This window comes from Psittacula echo (assembly GCF_963264785.1).
Source record: "Psittacula echo genome assembly, chromosome: 21".
NCBI lineage: Eukaryota > Metazoa > Chordata > Aves > Psittaciformes > Psittacidae > Psittacula > Psittacula echo.
This window is the reverse complement of record NC_137757.1, coordinates 5,367,235-5,388,534: the sequence shown is the minus strand read 5'-3', so window position 1 is coordinate 5,388,534 and position 21,300 is coordinate 5,367,235. Positions and strand designations below refer to the sequence as shown.

General features: G+C 63.6%; 1 protein-coding gene across 1 annotated transcript; it reads right to left on the bottom strand.

The window, feature by feature from the left end:
* Positions 1-4,678: 4,678 nt before the first annotated feature.
* Positions 4,679-11,910, bottom strand: CRYBG2 (crystallin beta-gamma domain containing 2; the record flags this gene model as incomplete). The annotated part of the gene is made up of 19 exons (XM_080632358.1): positions 4,679-4,767; positions 4,904-5,063; positions 5,399-5,557; positions 5,699-5,822; positions 5,919-6,058; positions 6,223-6,352; positions 6,539-6,651; positions 6,764-6,796; positions 6,885-7,011; positions 7,092-7,234; positions 7,520-7,646; positions 7,815-7,942; positions 8,022-8,057; positions 8,368-8,494; positions 8,582-8,721; positions 8,825-8,975; positions 9,254-9,372; positions 9,473-9,520; positions 9,949-11,910. The coding sequence occupies 19 exons, from the start codon at positions 11,908-11,910 to the stop codon at positions 4,679-4,681; spliced, it is 4,056 nt and encodes a 1,351-aa protein (XP_080488484.1).
* Between the last annotated feature and the right edge of the window lie 9,390 nt (positions 11,911-21,300).

Sequence of the window (21,300 nt, the reverse complement as noted above, 5' to 3'; positions counted from 1 at the left end):
CAGGGCCTGGCCTGGGGCACCGCTCGCTGGTCACGCTCTGGTTCCATCGCTCGCTGCTTGCTCCCCGCACGCTGGTTTTGCCTCCACGTCCGTGCTGCTCCGGAGAGCTCAGCCTCCCCCGCTGGAGAGAGCAGGCCCGTTTATAGCGCCTCGATGGGATGCTGGCTGTTCCTGAGACTCCTTTTGATGTGTTCATGAAGTGCAAAAGTCAACGAAATTGGGTGACTCTGCAGCAGAGGAGCCTTCCCCTCTGCGCCGTGATGTGCTTCAGCAATGCAAACCCGGCTGCAGCTGGATGAGCCTGGCGCATTTCACTACCTTATTTCAAACCATCTTAAATAACCAGGTCCTGTCTGTTTCCTGCTGCTGCAGCTGAGTGGGTGAGGGAGCTCCGAGACCTGCTCTTGAGGAGATGGATATTGGGGGGCTGCAATGGAGCGTTTCCCTCTTTGTTATCCGGATCAGACCACCCTAGGTGTGTAACAGAGATTCAGAGCTCGGACCCAGCTCCTGCCCCAGTTGCATGGAAAGAGCTTTGTTCCTTGGTTGAAATGTTGACCACAATTTGCAGAACCCTCCCAGTGATCCAGAAGGGGTTTAACCCGTATCCATTGTTAGTCCTTCGTGGGTGCAGGGCACAGGACAGGGAGAAGCAGAGCTCGGACACAGGGGCTCATGCTGCAGGCGGTATTTTGTGATGTGGGTAAAGGCAGGGCCAGAGGCTTTCTGCTTGTGCTGGAGTCGGTGGCTGCATGGCCATGGTGTGGAGCAGGAGCTGCTTTTGTGCTGGGTGATGGAGATCGATGGCTGCGGAGAACTGAGGCTGACAGGGCTGTACGGTGGTGTCGCTGCCTGGAGACCCCCCCTGCTGTCTTGCACCTTCTCCCTTGCAGCGCTGGCAGCAGATGTGACTTCCCCAATTCACCCTGGTTTCAAACAGCCCTTTGAAGTGATGGGGCTGGTGCAGGGAAGGAGGTGGGACCGGTGAGACGAGGCCACCACCGTGCTTAAAGCCTCCGACCGCCATCACTGCGAGCAGAGGAGGAAGTGTCACAGCACACAGTGAGCTGTGTGCCCCGACCATGCAGCCCCTCCAGCGCGCTCTCCTGCTCACCCTGCTCACCCTGCTTTTCCTCTGCATGGTAAGAGAAACCCCATGGAGTGGGGCACACAGAAGCTGCAGGGTCTGGCCGGCTCTGTCCCAGGGCTGTTATGGCAGTTGGGGGCTGTAGGGTTCAACCAGGGGGAGAATTCCTGCCTTCAGCTGGAAACCTGAATATTTGGGGTTGGAACTGGATGATCTTTAAGGTCCCTTCCAACCCAAACCATTCGATGATTCTATTTAAGTCTCTCTGTCTTACCAGCAGCTTTGCGCTGTGGTCTGTAAGTTCTAAATATTTCTCGTAGACATTTTTAAATGCCTTTTTTTACTCAAGAGCATCACTTATATCTGTAACCTTTGCACTTCGCTCTCCACCCACCCTGCAGCCTCTCTACATGCCGGCCCCAGCCTGTGCCTGGTGTGGGGATGCTGAGGATGGCTGTGGAGATGCCGGGTGGGCACACAGCTATGTGGTTTCCTCTCGGCTCCACACTGGGGTGTAGTTTCCTTCCCTCCATGGGGTTCAGTTCAAGTGCCAAGCTGGTGGCTGTCAGCTCTCTGCTCAGTGGGGACTGTGTGGTTGGAGGGATGAAGGTGCTGGTGGTTTCAGGGAGGGTGATAGCTGCTCAGAGCATCAGGTGGGAGATGTGCTTGTTCCACAGTGTGTTGGTAATGGGGCCAGATGTATCTGTGCTTATTTTTCACTCTCAAACCCCACACAGCTGTGACCTGCTGCTTTACATTTACCTAATGTGCATTCACCTTTTGAGAGTCTGGATCTGCGGCTGGGCAAACCAGCCTAACACCCACCCTGCACAAGGGTGCCTGTGGAGGGGCAGAGCTGGGCCTTGGGGTCCCATCCCTGGCCCTATCCCAGCTCCGCAGTGACCCAAGGAGGGGCGCAGCCTGGTGGCTGGTTCACAGAGGGAATGGCTGTCCCTTTTCCAGCCAGGCCAGGCAGTGCCCGTCACTGCAGTTACCTTTAACTGCTTACACCAGAAGCCCCTAGAAAGGAGTGGTTCTGTGCAGCCAGGGCAGGAGGGATTCACACAAACATCTGAGTTTGGAAGGTGCTGATCTGAACAGAAGGAAACTGCTCTGAAATCACCTTCCCAGCTATTACATTTCACACGCTGACTGCAACGTCCCCACTTGCAACACCCCAGGGGAACGAGGGTCCTTCCTCCTCCCTTTGGCTTCCAGCACGGGTGTTTCCCAGCTCTACATCCTCTGTGCAGGGCCCATGGGCCACTTCCTCGCAGCAGCTGTCCCAGGGGCAAAGACCCCCCCCAAGCTTCTGCTTCCCTCCCCTGGCTACAGGCAGGGCGATGATGCGAGGGGCAGCTCCCTTTGCTCCCTGCGGTGGGAAAACCCAGACGCACACAGGGATGTCTGCGTGTGGCACGGAGGAGAAGCTGCTGGGCAGAGGAGGACGAGCACCCTGGCTCCCTTCTGCACCCAGGGCAGCCGGGTGGGGGCTTTAGGGGGCTTTCAACCCCACACTGCCCATGGAGCGATGCCTGACTCTCGTTTCCTGTTCCAGGCGCTGGGCCAGGTGGACAAGGAGCTCGGCATCACCCTGCACACCACGCTGAACCCGGCCGCGAAGAGCCTGAGCCCGCCCCGCACCAGCGCGCCCCTGCTCTCCCTCACCCTGGGGCTGGCCGCAGCCTTCTTCCTGCGGCTGCACTGAGCGGGCAGCGCCCGCCTCGCACCCCGCCACCGCCGGCCTCTCGCACATGGAGCCATGACCCCGCTCCCTGCCGCTCTCTCCCGCCTCGGAGCCAAGCCCCGCCGCTGCCCCGGCTGGGAGCGAGGCCCCGGGGGCAGGTCGGGACCGGCGGCTCCGAGCAATAAAGCGCTTCTGTAGCGGCGCCGGGCTCGCTGCGCCGCGGGGCTGGGGCTGCCCGCGACCGGGGAGGAACGCGGCGCGGTGCGGACACAGCGTCCCCTGCAGGCCGGGCGGCCCCTTGCAGCAGCGCTCTCAACCCCACCGTGAGTCCTGGCCAATCCCGCACAGGGGCTTGTGCTCCCCACCAATCCCGCGCTGCCGTGAGCCCCGTATTGGCCAATCCCGGGCTGGCGGTGGGTATATAAGAGGGGGTGAAGGGGTTGAGCTGGTCCCATCCTGGCTGGGTCCCTCTGGGGGTGGGGTTTTGGGTCCTGGGGTCACTGAGGATTTCCCCCTCGGCAGTATCCCTGCCCGCAGAGCCTGTGTGTATCCATGTCCATCCGCGGCTCCAGAGGCGCAGCTCAGGCCATACGGGGTGGCAGCGTCTCCCCTGCCCCATCCTCTGGAGGTTTCCTCCTTCCTGCACCACTTCTTCATGGACGGGGATGAGGTTGTGGTACTTGATATCTGTGTGCCTGCCAGCTCTGCAGGCCTGGCACCCTGCCTGGCACTGCTGCCTGCAGGCAGGGGTTTGGGCTCAGGCCCACAGTAACCACCTGCCTGCTGGCCTGGCAGAGGAGTGTATGGGAGCTTTGCATCCTTGAGCAGCACGCACTGCTCCTGTCCTGCCATTACCTGTCCTGCTGCCCAAACGGGTCTGTGGACAGCATGAGGGTGGACATTTGCTGTTGCTGAAAGCCAGAGCAGTCGCTGGCCAGCTGCAGACGCCTGATGCAAGGACCTTGGTGCTGTGAGTCTGCTGTAGAAGCCTCCCGGGGAGGTTGCCACTGCCAGCACTGCCCGGTTCTGCTCGGGGTTGACCAGCGCTCGCTGCCCCGATGCAGTGAGTCTCCCAGACTGGGCTCAACCTGCTCAGCAAACCAGGCCCTTGCCCGCAGCCGTTTCCTCTCCCCAGCAGCAAGGACGGGAGTGCTCCATGAGTGCATTTCTCACCCCGTGTCCCTTCTGGCTCTGAGTCACGTCCCTGGGGAGCTCCTACCTCACCCAAGTGGAAGAGACCTGACCGAGGGGCCTCAGACGTGAGTGACGTGAGCCATGCTCCAGCCCTTCAGCTTGGGCACGAAGCACTGCAGGTGCAGCGCTCACCCTGGGGCAGCACGAGTGCAGCACCCGGAGCCTGCAGCACGGACAGGCTGGAGCTGGTGGGGTCCAGCAGCCCCCAGTGCTCCCAGGGGCACAGCTGGGCCCCTGCCTCCCTACTCAAAACCCAGGGCCCTGCTGCTGCTGGTGGCCCGTGAGCAGTAGAGGGCACTGGGCTCCTGTCCTGGGAGCAGGATTAGGTCCGGGGCTGGTGGGGGGGCAAGGTGCTGGGGTAGGGGGGCAGCTCCCCAGCATGAGGGCTGCCAGGCTGTGGCAAGGACAAGGACAGCAAGCACCCAGGCAATGCTGGCCCCAGAGGAGGGCTGTATCTTACACACGTACATAAATACAGTCTGGAGGTGGTGGGGAGGGGACTCAGCCGCTCTCCAGAGGGTCGTGTCCAAGGGGTCCTTCGTGAAGCACGTACGGGGCTCTCCAGGAGGGAGCTGGGTGGTTCTGCTCATGATGGAGGGGATGAGGGTGTCCCTCACGCCGGCAGAGCAGAGTTTGGGATGTGGGGAGGGGGTAGGAGGCCACCCAGCCCGGCACAGGGACACTGGGTGTGAGGGCCACACATCAGCTCCTCACAGCACCTCTATGTCCCAGGTCTGCATGGGTCTTTCGTCAGCCACATCCCAAACAATGGCATGGTCTCGGTCATAGGATCGGCCACCTGCGGAGCAAGGGGCGGGTTTAGGAGGGCACAGACCTGATGGTGCTGAAGGGGTGGGTGCCTCATTTTAAGGCAAAACACCCCATTTTGGGGGCTCCCTGAGAAAGCAGCTCCTGTGCTGGTGCCGAGGTCTCACCCTTTATATCAAGGATCATGTCTTCAAACATCTGGCTGCGGATTCGCCCCTGGGAATCGATGCTCCAGGTCTGACGTGGCATCCGGTTTTGGGACCACAGCACGGCCTTCGCGCCCTTCCCGGCTGGCCCGATGACCTGCAGGCTCATGTTGGGCGCCACCTGCAAGGAGCAGCGGTGGCTGGGTCAGCCCCATCCTTTCCATCGCATCCACCCAGCGCAAAGGCTTGGAGCTCAGAGGGGTGTCCCTGGAAATGCAGCCGGTTCTGGGGCGGGACATGGGATGAGCAGGAAGAAGCCCTCAGTGAGAGATGGGGATGATGAGGGTGACACAAACTCCCCAGGGAAGGCAGAGGTGCCTTCACATCTCCAGGGAAGACTTGGAGAGGAGAGAACCAACTGATCTCTGGGGACAAGGCTGGGGTCAGATGCTGGAGCCCTGACAGGGGCTCCCCTGGTCCCCTCCGTAGCGCTGGCTGCCACGCGCGAGCCCTGACCTGGTTTTTGATCAGCCCGTCCTCATAGTACCAGATGGAGTTGCTCTCCTCACTCAGGCTGGACACCACCACCCGCCCTGCTTTCATGTCCTCCACATCATCAGGCACCGAGAGGTAGAGCTCCAGCTCCCTGTTCCTGATGCGGAAATAGATGCGTCTCTGCCAAGAGAGAAACCCTTTTGGCTCCAGCCCCAGGTACCACCGCTGGGTGGAAGGAGCTCACCCCGCTTCAGCTCCATGTGAGCCAGGTTGTGGGGTTCACCCTGGCAGTGCCCCATCCCTCCCGCAGGCAGGGCTCACCTGGCGGATGGGGTACAGGGACCCCACGTGCTGCAGCCCGCTGTACGTCAGCCAGTTGGTGATTTCGGTGCAGTCCAGCAGCCACTGGCGCCCTCGGAAGTCGCCGTGTTCACACAGAACCCAGCTGCAGGGACAGGATGGGCACAGCGGGGTCACCCCCGGCGGAGACACTGGTACCCACCAGCCGGGGCAGGGCAGAGCAGGGCTGGGGCTCACTCACATCCCGCCTTTGACGCGCACCGACAGCACGTGGTTGTTGAAGCCCTCTGCCTGCAGGCTCCTCACTTCGGTGTTCAGCTCGATCTCCTTCCCCTCGAAACACTCCAGCCCGTGCAGGAAGATGGAGGGCTCTGAGAAGAACTGCGGGTGATGGAAGAGACCGGGAGAGGAGTGAGCACCCATGGATGCAGAATGGATCCAAGGCTGGAGAACCAGTACTGGAGGTACCCATGGGAGGGGAAAAGGGGTCCTGAGGTGTTTCTGCCCTGAAGCCAGTGGGAAGGGAAGGAAAGGCTGGGACTCACCACCGGGACCTTCTTCAAGGAGCGGATGGAGGTGGAGGAGAGGCAGCCCATGGCGCTGAGCGTGGGGTACTCGCCCTCCGACAGCACGTGCTGCTCCCCGGCAAAGGCCTTCCCGTCGAACAGGATCCAGCTGCGGGGAGGAGCGCGCCTGGGCTGATGTGGCCATCATGGTTGGCGTCCATCCCTCCTGTGGCCCAGCACCCTCATCCTGCCCACCCTCCTGCGGAGCTCCCAGAGGTGCCTGTGGGGCTGCTGGCCAGGGTGACCTCCCTGTTCCCATCCCAGATGGAAGCAGTGAGGCCCTGGGACATCCTACCTGCCTCCACGGACTCTGCAGGAGCGTGGGATGAAGGCGGCGGGCAGGGAGTCCTGGTCCTCCTCAAAGGCGATGTGCTCCCCTAGGAAGTCAGGCTCAGAGAAGAGCAGGATCTGAGGAAGGGGAGCAGAGGGGCTTGGTGAGGGGGGCAAAGCGTCGTCACCACCCCATCAGGGATGATGCCCCTGGGAGGGCACGTCCCCCTCCCCATCTGCCACTTCCGACCTTGGAGACGAAATGGAGGTTGTGTTCCCCAACCTGGAAGCAGACCGAATGGGGCTGGTTGGGGTCTTATCTCCAGCCTGGCCCCCACCAGCCCGGTGGCACCGGTGGGCCCCGCTCTCACCTGCAGGATGGGCTGCACCGAGGCGATGCGGCAGTCGGTGGCTCCCCAGTCCTCGCAGCTGCGGTACACCCCCTTCTCCAGGATGTACTGCTCGCCCGAGAAGTTGGTGCCCTCATAGGCCACCCACCTGCGGGGACAACGTGGGTGCTGGCTCTGCACCCCCCGCGTACCCTCCTGGCCCCTCGCTCCCCCCTGCTCCCCACTCACACCCCGCTCAGCACGTGGATGGACTGGGTGACGGTGCCGTAACCGGCCAGCTGCGTGTCGGGCAGCGCCTCGCTCAGCTCCACGCTTGGGCCCTCCTCGAAGTCCATGGCCTCGAACAGGACCAGCACCGGGTCAGAGAAGTCCTGCAGGGAGAAGGAGCCCCCCCGAGCGCCTCGGTCTGTCAGGGGGAAGGGGATGGGGGCCGGGCGCTCTCCACACCTGCAGTCAGGGCTCTGCCTGGCCTCAGAGACCCCAGGGAGCAGCTCTGGGCACCTGGACCCCTGTGTGCAATGAGTCAGGGGGATCTCAGGCCATGCCTGATGCAGGCAGGGAAGGCTCCCTTTGGGGGACGAGGGTGGGACCAGGGGTGCTGACTCTCTGCCCACACTGGATCCATCCCCAAGCAATGCCACCACCCCTGCCCTCACCGTCCGTATCAGCCGTAAGGACATCAGCTCCTTGCTGTAGCCACCCCACTGCCTCCAGTCCCGGTACTCCCCTTCCTCCAGCAGGTACTGGTGGCCGCGGAAGCCCTCCTTCTCGTAGCCGACCCAGCTGTGGCACAGCAGACGCAGGCAGTGAGGTCTTTGGACACCATCCACACTGCTCCAGTGCCTCCCTCTCCCCCAGGCTGCCTGTGGCCACCCCACATCCCCAGGCAGCTTCTCCGAGCCTTTTCCCCTGGGTGAGGGTCACGTTCCCGGCCGGCCTCACACCACTCACCAGCCCCCCAGGACGTGCAGGGAGCCCACAGTGGGCAGCGTGGGCCCGGGCAGGCACTTGAGGTCGTAGATATCTCTGCTGATGGTGAAGCTGCGACCCTGGAAGCCCATGGCCTCATAGATGAGCACCTGGTGACAGGGCAGGGTGAGTGGGGACCCACGTCCGTCCCGGTCCCACATCCCCCCTGGGTGCTGGCCCAGTGCTCACCTGCGGCTCGCCGGGTCTTTCCACCACGGGGCAGCCCTGGAAGGAGAAGAACCCCCATGAGGTTGTGGTGCAGGAAGGGACTGGCAGGGACTGATTTCCTCCATTACAGCCTGAGCTGGTTTTGGGGTCGTTTCATTCAAGAACAAGCTCTTTTGGACTTTGCTTCGTTGCTTTCTTTCACCTCTAACCCACAGAAGCACTTCCCGGAGCCTCGCTCAGCAGATTTCCACACCAAGCTCTCACTGATGTGAGTCAGAAACCACCAGGAGATGCTCTTGCCTGTCATGCCCAGGGCTGGAAACAGCCCCAGCACCCCAATAACCGTGCTCCAGCAACCGGGACTCACCAGCCTGATGGGGTGCATGGAGCAGATGGACGGGTCCTTTGCTCCCCAAGCCTTTAAATTGGGATAGCCGCCTGGCTCCAGAACATAGGGATCATCATCAAAGAAAGGCTTGGAGTAAACCAGCCATCTGGGGAAGAGGGGGAAAGCATCACAGCTCATTCCAGCCCGTGCTGGAGCCCACCCAGCACCTACTCAGCCCCATGGTCCCACTCACAGGCCTGAGTGGACGATGATGGAGGCAGCAGTGAGCGCCTGGCCCCGTGTGCGGGTGTCCTCAGCAGAGTCGGTGAACCTGAGCCGGGCACCTTCGCCGTTCTCCTCCACAAACAGGCTGATCTCAGGGGTCCGGTAATCCTGGCACGGAGCAGAGCAGCGTTACGGGGTCAGCACCTCCCAATTGCTGGGTGCTGGGAGATGTGGGGTGAGCACAAAGCTCCTTGGGGATCCCTTTGCTCACCCGCACCACCCTCTTGAAGGACCCGATGCGGAAGGGCCGGTGGGGCTGCCCGCTCTGCCCATAGGCTGCCCAGGGGTTGTCAATCTCCACGTCCCCCTCGGCCAGCACGCACTTGCGCCCGTGGAACCGCGGCTTCTCGTACATCACCCACCTGGAGCAGGATGGAAGCAAAGGAGGGAGAACCCTGCTTTTACCCATTGCAGCCATCAGGAGCCCCGGGGCACGGCACGGGTTGGGACATCCCGCCACCACCCTGCTACCGCCGCGATGCTGGGGTGCAGCTGCAGTAATGAGCACTGGTGCAATGGTCACTCCTGAACCCCAGGCTGGGAGCTGGCTGCCATTCCTGGCACAGGGAATGCAGGAGCCCCGGCCAAACCCTCCCTCCGTGTCCTCGCCACACGTCCTGGCCCCAGTGCTGTCCCCTACCCGCCTCGGATGACCCGGATGGAGATGGTGTGCGAGAGCTCCCAGGACGTGGCATCGGGGACGTCACCCCAGATCTCCCGTTTCTTGCCCGCGAAGCCGGCCTCGGAGAAGAGGATGATCTGGGAGGGGGTGACAGAGCAGAGAGGTGCTGCCATAGCCCACCAAACCACACCGACCATGCCCTCGCCATCCAGCCCAGCCCCACCACGCTCCCTGTACCTTGCCAGGTCTGGTGTTGATCTTCTCCAAGCCCTCCTTGTCCTCCTGCTGTGAAGAGCCAAGGGGACAGGGGCATGAGGAGCACAGAGGGACATCGGCTGCAGCAGCCATCTCACCGCAACCCAGGGAGGTTGTAGCTGCAGCCTCACGTCTGGCGTCTGCCAAACCCTCCCACCGCCCTGAGCAGCCACACCTTGAGCATTCCTGCACTTGGGGATCAGCCTCCTGCCTGCCCCAGGACCCTTCTGTGACCTGTGGTGGCACCCTCCCATCACTTGACCTGGTGCCCTTCCATCACCCGTCCTGGTACCCTCCTGTTGCACCAGGGGCTTTCACCCCTTGGTCTCCCTGATGGGACGTTCAAGCCATATGCTGGGAACAGGGAAAGACGCTCCAAGGTTCAGACCCCAGCACCTCCCCACATTACCAGGAGGGCAGAACACCTCCCCAGGCTCCGCCTTCAGAGGTTCACTCACCAAGACATCAGCAGGCCACAGGGCCACGGTGCTCTCTGGCTCCTCAATGACAGGACTTGGGGCTTCCAGCACGGCCATCTCCGGGCTGGGGTGGTCACCAGGGCCCAGCCCATTGTGGTCCCGAGGGCTGGGGGAGCCCGTGACCCCTCCATCCCTGCCATGCGGCTCAAGCGGAGCAGTGCTGGGGGAGACGAAGCGGCTGTAGAGCACGCTGTTGTCCAGGCGCGAGTAGGGCTTGCCCTCATCGGCCGCCGCTGCCCGGTGCTCCAAGAAGTGGGAGAGCAGCGCCATGCCCTTGAGGACGTTCCCTCGGAAGAGCGGGCTCCTCTCAGCCACCGGTTTACCCTTTTCCTCTGCCCCCACCTGCCTCAGTGTCCCCAGGAGCGAGCCCCCCTCCACCCGGCCATTGCAGCCCGCGCTGTCCCTGGGCAGCCCATTGAGGGTCCCTCCTGGTGCCTGCTCATCAGGGCTCAGGTAGGGGTTCACAATCTCCTCCTCTGGCATCTCCTCCTGCCGACCCACGGGGCCCCGGGCCAGCAGGTCCCGCAGGGCCTCAGGCAGGGAGATGGTGGCTCGCGGGCCCACGCGGTCCTCCTCGATGGGAGGCAGAGCAGCGCAGCGGCCCAGCGACGACGGCCGGGGCTGGCGCGGGGTCCTGGGTGCCTTGCGCATCTCTGAGGGCTCCATGTTGCGTAGCGTGTCCACAAAGATCTCCATGTCCGCCAGCAGCTCGGGGTCCTCCTCGGCTGCGTTCACGGGGGTCTCAGCTGGGGGGTCAGGGGCTGGGGGCTTGGCAGGGAGCTCTGGGCTGCTCTTGGGCTCTTGGGCTGTGCCCTGCGGGTCCCCTGTCATCTTGTCCCCATCCAACTCCAGCTCAGCCTTTGGAGATGCTTTGGATGAAGGCTCTGGGCCATCACTTGCCTCTGAGGAGAGGTTTTCAGGGGTGCCACCAGCTCCCGGGGGGCTCTCTGTCCTCGGTGGCATTGCTGAAGTGGTGCCATCCCTGTCTGCTGAGCTTCCCTCTCCCGCAGCAGCCGGGCCAGCCTGGCCACCAGCGCCGGCCGAGGGACCCTGCGGGGAGCTGGTTATACTGGTTTGTGGGTCCCCAGGCTTGTCGCCATCTCTCAGGGTTGCATTCACTGGCGTGGCTTCGGCTTGCAGCGAGTGTTTCTCCGCAGGGGATCCCTCAGTCAGGAGCCTGGTGGCTTCCACAGTGCCCGGTGAGCTCTCGCTGCCCGCTGTGGCTGCCGCAAAGCCAATGCTGTCCTGCCTGCGCACCTCCAGCTGCGGCGCCGTCTTTGTGGCACCAGCAGCGCTGTGCACCCCGCTTTGGGCTTCCCTTCCCTCCGCCAGCGCCGGCTCTGTCCCCGCTGCATCCCTGCCCGTCCGCAGCACCGTGACCTGCCTGGCCCTGGGCAGGGCAGGGGCGCAGCCGGGCGCGCACGGGGCACCAGGAGCTGGCCCAGGCCCCGCTGTGCTGAGCTCAGCAGCGCGGGTGGGGAGCAGGGTGCCGTGCACGTAGCTCTCCCTGTGCACGGGCACGTCCCGGGGGGCACCCCCGGCCGGGGGGATGCCCTCCCCGCCGCCAGCGCCCACCTTCCCCCTCTCGTCCTGGCGCCGCGGTTTCTGCGCGGGGGAATAGACCTGCGAGAAGATGGGTCCGTGCGCGGTGAAGTCCTTGGGGAGGTTGGCAGAGGACGAGCGGGCCGGGGCAGCGGGGCCGGGCGCCGTCTTCTCCACGATCTCCCGCTCCCAGGCCTGCAGCAGCAGGGACACGCGGGAGGGACTCCCCTCCCGGCCCCGCACGTTCCCTGTGCTCTCCAGCCGCCGGGACACCAGCGAGACCTTCTGGAAGCGGGACCTGCCCTCGGGTCCTGCAGCACCCGCTGCCGACTGCTTCATGCTCACCTCTGCGCTGGACACGAAGCCCCTGGCCTTGGTGTGCCGGAATGATGAATCCATGCCGGGGGGACAGGGAGGGGACTGCCCCGTAACACCCCACACTGCCGAGATCAGCCCCTGCCGCTGCCACGCTGGCGCTGGTGGAGCTGCAAGGAGAGAAGGAGACACAGGGAGAGCTGAGCAGGGGCCGACCCCGGACCCTGAGCCACCCCCGGGGCATCCCTCTGACCCTGCAGGACATTATAGGAGCGTCCCACGAGCACAGGAGGTGGTCTGGGGGCAATTCTCGGGATGCTCATCTCATCCATCCTGGCATGGGCAGAGCATAGTGGGAGCCTTGAGCCCCTCTGCCTGCCCTTGCCAGTGCTTCTGCAGCCAGCTGGGGAGCTCTGCCACGCTGCCAGGGTGGGCTCCAGGAGAGCCCGCAGGCCGGCACAGCACGGATGAGTGTGCAGGATGCAGCCGGGCCATGCCGTGCCCCGAGCCGGGCCATGCCCCAAGCTGCGGGATGAGTCAGGCGGGCAGCAGGGCTGCGCCGAGTCAGCAAATGCAGTAAACAAACAAGCCCAGAAAGCAACAGGGAAGCTGCTCCGTGGGGGAAAAGGGCCTCGTCAGGACCAGGGCTGGGGCTGGAGCAGCCACGCGGTTCGCAGGAGGAGGTGGGGACCTGAGCAGCATCTTCTCTTGACCCTTTCCTATTGCTGCTTGGCAAAGGTGGGATGGCTCCATCCGCTTCTCAGCCCCATTGGCACTGATCACCCTCATCCAAGCTGGTACCCAGCACTCAGCTCCTGCGCTTTTGTGTTGGGTGTTGCAGGCTGGGTATCACTGTGGTCCCTGTGATGCAGGCTGGGTATCACTGTGGTTCCTGGGATGCAGGGCAGGGGACAGGGACACCCACGCTGGTGGTGGCTGGGGGGGGGATGCCAGTGGAGGCGTCGCTGTGCCGCAGCTGCGTCCCTGCCCCAGAAGGGATTTTATTGCTGGGTTTGGGTTTGGGAAGCAGCTGACACAGCAGGAGCCGGAAGCACTCCGGCATCTCAGCATCTCCCAATTAGGAGCTGCTCGGTGTCACCACCCAGCTATTGGGGACAGCGGAGGGACGGGGCTTAGGGCTCAGCCGGAGGACAAGCTGAGCTTGCGGACTGCTGATGACAGGGAAACCTCCCTGCTCAGCCCCCAGGGCTGGTTTTCCTGGGGGACCCCTTGGGAGAGGGCCTCATCCTGCACCACCGGAGGCTGAGCTCCCTCTAATAGCTTCATGTTGGACTTCACCCATCCCTAAAGAGGGTCATGGAGGCTGGGGACAGGCAGAGAGGCGCCGGTGCAGGCAGCTGCCTGCCCCTTCTGCCAGCCCTCCACATCTCGCTCTTCCCGGCCCAGCAGGTCTTTCCAGTACAGATAGGAAGAGTTTGTGTCATTTTCCAGGAGATGATGAGACCTCGTCTGGGGCAGCCAGCGCCGCTCCAGGCTGGGACCAGCCTACATGGGGCCACACATCTGCATGGGCTCAGCCACAGCTGGATCCCCAGGGCCACAGCACTCGCCAGTGGAATAGCAAATGGCCAAAAGCAGGGTCAGGCTGGAAGCAGCCCCAGCGCCCCAGGATGGGGGCACATAGGGACCCCTGTGACATGGAAGCTCCTGCCCACGTCAGTGGTGCCAGGGCAGCGTGGTTTGCACTGGGATGTGACCTCTTTCTGCCCTGCACTGTTCCCATCACACCGGCTCTGGAGCCACCAGGCACCCGGCTGCACCTTGGCCTTGCTTCAGCACCAGTTTCTCAAGCACTCGGTGGCGGTGCTCAGCCCTGCCATGCCGGTGGCACCGGGATGGGGACGCCGGCTCCGTGCAGCACCGGGGTGCTGAGGGGAGCCGGGAGGTGCTGACTCAGCATCACGGCTGCCTCTCGCCCAGAGCCAGATTTCCAAAGATCTCCATGTCTGTCTTTCCCATCCCATCCCTGCAGCTGGATCCGGTGCCCGGGTCCTGGCACGCCACACCAGCCCTGGCAAAGGAGCTCACCCCGGAGCCCTGCTCTGCCCCATCACCTACTGCATTTCCTACTGCAACAGTAGGTCAAGGACAAAGGGGCATGAGGGCACAAGGATGAGACCTTGCAGCCTCCCAGCTGCTCCTGCTGGCCCTTCCTGCCCGCCAGGACGTGCCATGCTGGATTCAGCACTATTGCCACACTGGAGCACACTGCCTGGCTAACTAATCCCCGCTGGCCAAACCAAGCCAACCCGCTCAGCTCGTTCACTGCCTCCCATCACCTCAAAGGGTCTCCCAGCACCCAGGGAAAAGGCACAAGGTGCTGTTTAATATTCAGAAGAGACGGAGGGGCCGAGGGCAGCAGCTGTGGCTGCCTTTGAACCGGTGACCACAGATTAAGCCGAGCCTCCGGCCACGTTGGGCTGAGCCCTATCACCGCGGGTGAGAGCGGACCTGCCGCCTACCAGGAAAACCGGGTGCTTGCTTTGGGGCTGCGGCACCCGGGGTTCATGAGGAGGGCAGGGGAACCGCCACGTCCCCTCGCTGCCCCTGCTGAGCTGTGCCAGGGTGGCTCTGCTCCCTACACGGAGGGGGACAGGGGTGACAGGGGAGCCTGAGTCGTGAGGCCACCAGAGGTGCTCCTGCCCCATCTCACCCCGGTGGCTCTGGGGATGCCCTTGGGTGGGAGGAGCAGGGTCACAACCCCAGCAGCCCCCCACAGCTGGGGAGGGGAGGTCTGAGGGGCAGAAATGGGCTCAGCCCCCACCTCCGGGTCCTGTCCCCCCTCCCTGGCCAGTGTCAATCCCAAAGGGAGCAGGGACCCATCCCAGGGCACCAAACCAGGGCACGTGGCCCAGCACGGGGCAGCCCCCATGGATGGCAGCCGGGATGGGAGCACCGATGCCCTCCTGCTCCCAGCACCACCCCACCAGCACCCGCACAAGCCAGGCGCGCCCAGACAGCACCCAGTGCCCCCCCCCCCCCCCCCGCCTGCAGCCCGTGTACCTGCAGCCAAGGGTCCCGCCGTGGCGAGCGGGGTGCGGAGCCGAGCCGTGCCGAGCGGGGCTGGAGGTGCTGCTGCCTGCACAGCACGGCTGGGCGGACCGGCAGAGTCACCCGCGGAGCACCCAGCCCTGAGCACCCAGCCCTGGCGCACGGAGGTTTGGCATTCCTCAGGTGCTGACAGCCGGGGAGCCGGTCAGGCTGGTTCCCCAGCACTCGGCTCCTCCATTTCCTCCGACTCAGCAGCGCCGGGAGGGAGCCCGGCCGGCCTGGGTGGCTCCGGGCCCCCCCGGAGTCCTGCCCGGCCACCCCTTCCCTCCAGCCAGCTCGGTGAGGGTGATGGTAACCTCGGAGGGGATCAGTGCCCAGCTGGGGGTCCCCAGGGATGTGATTGCACCCAGTTCATCATCTATATGGGGGTCCCACGTGGAGCCCCAGCAATGGAGCGCATTCCCAGGAGGCTCCTAATGCCGGGAGATGCCCCAGGGCTCAGAGAGCTGAGGCTCTCAAAACGCTTTGCCCTGGCCTGGGGAACAGTGGGGGTCACGGTAGCCTTGGGCCACTGCAGGAGACCTGACCCCGGGGCACAGGGCCCTTTTCGGGCAGGGCTTGGGGTGACAGCAGAGCCAGCACCCGCCCTGCGTCCTCACCCTGCCCTCCCGCTGCTCCCCAGCACCCATCAGTACCAGCCTCACCCCGCGGCCACCACTCCCGGCTGCCGGCCCAGCCCTGGAGCCTCCTCAGCCACCACCAGTCCGGCACAAGTGGCCACAGTTCGGTCCTTGCTGGGGTGCCCGAGGCCACCCGGCTCCGGATGCCAACACTCACGTGCTGAAGAAGCACCAGGTCATGGTGGGAGCTGGAGAGGGTTGGATGGACTTTGCCCTGTCCCTCCCTGCTGGAGCCGGTGGGATGTGGTTGTGAAAGCTTCCAGGAGGAGCTGGGTGGCACTGAGGAGCCGTGGGAACAGGAGTGTTCATTGAATATAATCACGGAGGGATGCCACTCGCCGGCCCCAACCTTGGCATCAGATGAAGACAGCCCAGAATCACAGCCCTGCTTCCATGGCGGTACCAGTGAGTAGCGTTTGAGTCCCCTTGGGAACAGCAGGAGAGACAGAGGATGCAGGGAGGGATCCCCAGCAGCCCCAGCACTAAACACCCATGTGCTACCCAGCTGCCCATCCTCATGTGCCCGGTACAGGAGCAAGATCCAGCCTGTGCATCCCTCCAGCACCATGGGCTCCCATGAGGGGCAGCAGTGTGGGGTCACGGGAGCCCCGGGGCTGTCTGCAATGTGTCAGTGTGTGCAAGCGTGTGGACGTGCTGAACCAGGTGAACCAGCCGGCCGTGGCTCTGTGCGACCGGGAGCTCCCTGCCTCGTCCCCCAGCACCGCCGGGGCTGGCTGGGGAGGGTTTAGTCAGTGCTGGGGAGAGTCCTCCCCAGGGCAAACCAGTTCCCCAGGCACTGGGGCAACCGGAGGGACAGTGGGGCAAGCCCGGGCCTTGAGTCACTGTGTGTAAAGGGAGGGACGCAGGATGGAGCAGGCTGCAGGGATAGGGACAGGCTCAGCCACAGCACATGGGGGGGGACACAGACCTGGAGGGAGCCCCACAGCACCCCAAGTCCTCCTGGGGATCCGCAGCTCACCAGCACAGGGCCGGAGCTGAGACCTGACGTGCTCATGCTGTGTGTGACCTGCACAGCCCCCGTATCCTCCTGGCCTTAATCCCTCCAGCACCCAGGGAAGTTGCTGACTTCTCAGCAGCAGCATCCAACATTGGTCCCCAGACCATCCAAGGAACCAGGATTCCTGGCAGCAGAGGGTGCTGGTGGCAGCGCCATGCCCGGGGTTTGGGCCAGACCACCGATGAGAGGAGGAAGCTGCAGAGCAGGGTGATGCTTTGGGGGGTGAGTTAGCGGTGGGAGGGGAGGCTCTGCCCCCTCTCCTCAGCATCCTCATCCTGACATGCCCGGCCCCCTCCCTATCCCAGCTGCCCCAAAGCGGTTTTGTCTCCCACTGGCTGAGTTTGCTGCTGGGAGGAGCAAGGCTTGAACCGGGCTGGGAGGATTTAGGGGGTGAGGGTAAACCTGTGAGCCCTGGTCTGCTGGATCCTGCTGCCTCGGGGGAATATCTCTTTCAGCTATCGATTTCCCTTTATCAGGGAGCTGGAATATGTATGGGGCTGAAATCCTGATCAATCCCCACTTTACAGCTGATCAATCAGCTGCTGCCCAAGGGCTTTTATCAAAGGGAGTGACTGAATCTGGGCACAACCCATCGCTCCAGGCCACGACTGTCCATATCCGTCTTTACCTCATCCTGCCTTATCCGAAAGGCAGTGAATCCGTGGGGAATCCTGGCTCCAGGCAGCATCCTGGCAGGCCACCACCCAGGCACACTCCTTGCCTTTCTCTTGATGAGTGCCAATGCTCTGGGAAGCCCCATTTCTGATGGTCCCCACTGTGCGGACCTCGGAGCCCCAAACCCAGAAGTGTGGGGCTCCACTGACACCCTGGAGCTGGAAAGCAGCCCCAGGGGAGCACTTTTGGAGTGTTGGGAATGGGGTGTCCAATGAGGGCGTCCTTGCAAGCACACTTGTGTCTCCAGCAGGTTAATGCACCCTCAGCCCCATGTCCCCAGTGTTGGCAGGTACCAGAGCATCCCTCGATCCTGAGCAGCCTTGTTAGAGGCACGGGGGGTGTGGGGGGTGTAGGGAGCTGGTGAGGAGGGAGGAGCAGCACCATGGCTTCTGTTATTGATTGCTTCATAGCCAAAGGTCAGCAGTGAGCGTGCAAGGATGGAGAGGAGGTAGTGGCAGTGGGATGTGAGGGGCTTGCTGCCAGCACTGGGACTGTGCCATGGGGAGCACTGGTGTGGAGACCCTGGCGTGGGTTGCCATTGCACAGGCAACCACTGACACCCCCCTTGTGCCTCAGTTTCCCCACCAGCAGAGTGGGTGCTGGGTGCCTGGCAGTGCCCTGGGCTGTGGAGGCTGCAGGGAAGGGTCTCTGCTCATGGGAGGGAGGTGGAGGTGGGCTCAGTGGAGGCTGGAGGAGGTCTGTCTGTGTCTGTGTGCAGCCAGGTGGGTTGTGCCTGTGGGATGCACAGGGAGAGGGCTCAGCTTTCCCTAGCAGGGGCTTGGAGGCTGCTTTCGAGCTGGTCTGTGCCTTCTCGATGGGCATGTGGTGATGGTGACCCTGCTGAGATGGGAGATGGTGCTGGAGCCACAGCCCCAATAACGCTATTTCCAAGGGCCCTTCAGCTCCTCAGGGATGGGGTTTGCAGTGAGGACACCAGCCCCCATCTTTTCCAAAGCTGTGACCCATGTGCCCAGGCTTTGCACATCCTTGGACCTCATCCTGCCAGGCTCAGGACCTGGCTGGGGCCAGGCCATCCCCTGGCAGCACCGTGTGGTCCATGATGCCGCACCACGGGCAGCACCGCCAGCACTGGGCTTTGGCAGATCGTTGCCTGCCCTTGCCCCAGCCGTGTCGCGAGGGGGAAGATTTAGAGGCTGTCAGAGCCGGGGCCAGGGGTCAGCAGGGGTCAGAAAGTCCATTTCGGTGAGGTCACTGTCCACTTCTTTCAATCTAATGAAGCCATTATTTGTGAAAGCGGCCGCTCCGCCGGCTCTTCCCTTGAAGCCGAGCAGGGCGCAGCGCCCTGCTCTGAAAGAACAGGAAGGAGTCCCCTTCCCTTTCTCATTTGCCATTCAACAGGCCCCCCAAAACAAATACACCACACACAGAAATATGACGTGGGGCTGTCGCTGCTGAGGGGCTGCGGTGCATGAGGTTGGGAGGTAAAAGGACGCTGCTTGGAAGTGCCGTGCTCAGGGATGTGGCCGCATCACTTGGATGGAAATCAGCGAGGATGGGCAGGAATTGGGTGATGCGGAGAAACTTGATGAGTTTAAATAGAAAAGTGTCCCAGGGGGCTGTGGGTCCCTCCTGTCCATCAGGAAGGGGCTGGGGAGGGGGGAAGCTGGTGCATGGTGATGGGTTGTGTTGTGAAGGACTTGGTTTGGAGGAAACAAGGGCTCATTCCTCACCACATTCTTCCCCTGTATCCCCCTGCCTCTACCCACCTCCTGCACCACTCAGGGTGTCCTTTCTGCCCCAGGGCACCATCCCCAGGCTATGCAGCTGCTGGCACTGGGGCATCCCCTCCAGGGACAGAAGGGATGGAGCTGTTTCCCAGGGCTGCCCTTCCTCATGGGCTTGTTTTGCAGAAGCATGGGAGCACAATGCACAGGCAGCCGGCTGTGTCCTCCCTAAATCCTGGGAGAAAGGTGGGGAGCGTGGAAAGGGACGGGCTGGAAGGAGGGATAAGCCAAGACACACGGAGGGGTCTCCTGCAAGTCTTGGGTGCCCCCTCTTCCCTCTTTCCTCTTACCCAACTTATCCCACAAACGGGAGAACGGGAACACACAGAACACGCGGACCCAGCCCCCGCTGGCCAGGAGGGGGTGACAGATGCACGCAGCCACCGGGAGCGCTCCCACAGCGGATCCCCACCCGGGACGACTGTGGGTGCCGGCAAGGAGAGGGGAGCAGGAACACATGTGAGCACACACCGCGGTTTGCCTCTCACCAAGGCCATTGCCAGCCCCGGGTACAGAGCTCTGCAGGCTGACAAAGCCTGGCCGTGGATGGAGTAGGGATCCCGGTCTGTGCCCAGGAAGCACCCGGCTGGACTCTGCTGTCCTGCAGCGGCAGACGAAGGGCTGCTCTTTGGCTTTGGGGATTTGAGTCAGGACTGATGTTAATAAGAGACCAGTGGAGTTTCCTCAACCTCCTGGTCCATCCCCATTAAAAACACCGTAAAGATGAGGAAACACCCTATGAGCATCATGGAATTAACGCTGCTGTGGGCAGGTCACGGGCACCTCCTGCTCCACCCGTGGGGACCCAGCTGAGGGAGCTGCAGAGCCCTGACGGGCTGGGGGGCAGCCCCAGCCGTCTCCTCCCGAAGGCTGCCCCATTTCCCTGCAGGGAAACATCCTCCCCCCCGCTCCACCGCAGCCCCTCTTGGCTTTGCGGGGAAAGGGCAACGCGGAGCCCTCGGGTGGGGGTAGCCTTGGTGGTGGGCGCGGGGTGTGCGGGGCAGGAGGAGGAGGAAGAAGAAGGGCGGGAAGAAGAGGAGGAAGGGCGGGAGGAGGAAGGCAGGCGCGCAGGACCCTGGACAGGGCCGGGGCCGTTCAGCACCATGGCCAGCGCCGCCACCGAGGAGCCTTCCCGCGGGGCTGCCCCACGCGGGATCTTACCGGTAGCACCGACCGGGCCCGGGGGGGGGGGGCGTCCCACGGGTGACACTGGGATCCCCGGGGTGCCCCTCCCTCCACATAGTGTCCCCCCCACCTCCCGATCCCCTCAGTGATACCACGGGGAGCGAGTCCTGCGTGGGGCGGGCGCGGTCAATGCAACCCCCCCCAAGTATTCCCTGTGGGGGGGGCACTGCCCGCTCACCCCCATTCTGGGGGGCTACCATGTACCCCAACGCAGCCCGGGAGGGGCGCCGGGCGGCGCTGTGCCCCCACGGGCCAGGCCGGCAGCGGGGCATTGTCCGCCGCCGGAAATGGAGCCCTGGTCACTCGCCCTTTGTCCCCTCCCGGCCCGGGGGGCTCCGGACCAACACCCCCCCCCGCCCCGCACCGCCGGCGGGAGGGCAGGCTCTGCCACCGGGCAGGGGGGCGGAAAACGGCCCCGGGGGTGCTCGGCTCACTCGCGGGACACGGGATGGGGCTTGGGGCGCGGGAAGACCCCGGTGTCCCGGAAAACCGCCCCCCCCCCCCCGTGATGAATCAGCCTGGTCCCGGGACACGGCTCGCAGGTGGTTCCGCTCGTGGGGGCGGCCGCGGCGGGGGGAGAACGGAGAAAAGACGTGGATGAGCCCCAGCCCTCGGGGTCCCACCCCCCGGGGGTCACGTCTCCATTGACAGGTGGCCTCGCCCCTAAGCTGGGGGGGGGTCAACGCTCCACACACACTGCCCCCCCCTCCAAATCCCTCCCGGAATGTGCCGCTGTTACCGGGAGGTGGTGATGGGGGGGGGTGTTAATTAGGATCACGTGGGGACGGGATGGCGGAGCGGGGCCCGGCGCCCCCCGGCCCCGCGGGTGGGTCCTGGGGTGGGGGGGGCGGGGGCTGCTATTGTCTGCGAGAATTTGGGAGCCTTTGAGAAACCCCTCCCGCTCCCTCCCCCCCTATTGTTGGAGGGAAGATGGAGTCAAACCGCTCCCGGCTCCCTCCCGGCGGGGTCTGAGCCGGTTTTTTTGTTGGGTTGGGGTTTTTTTTTCTTTCCTCCTTTTTCTTTTTTTTTTTTTTTTTTCCTCTCCTTTCCTCTCTTTTTTTTTTTTTGGCCGGGCCGATACCCTCAAAGCTGGCCGAGGAGGAGGAGGGAGGAGGAGGCGGTAACAGCCACAACTCGGGCTTTGCGAGCGAGTGTCGGG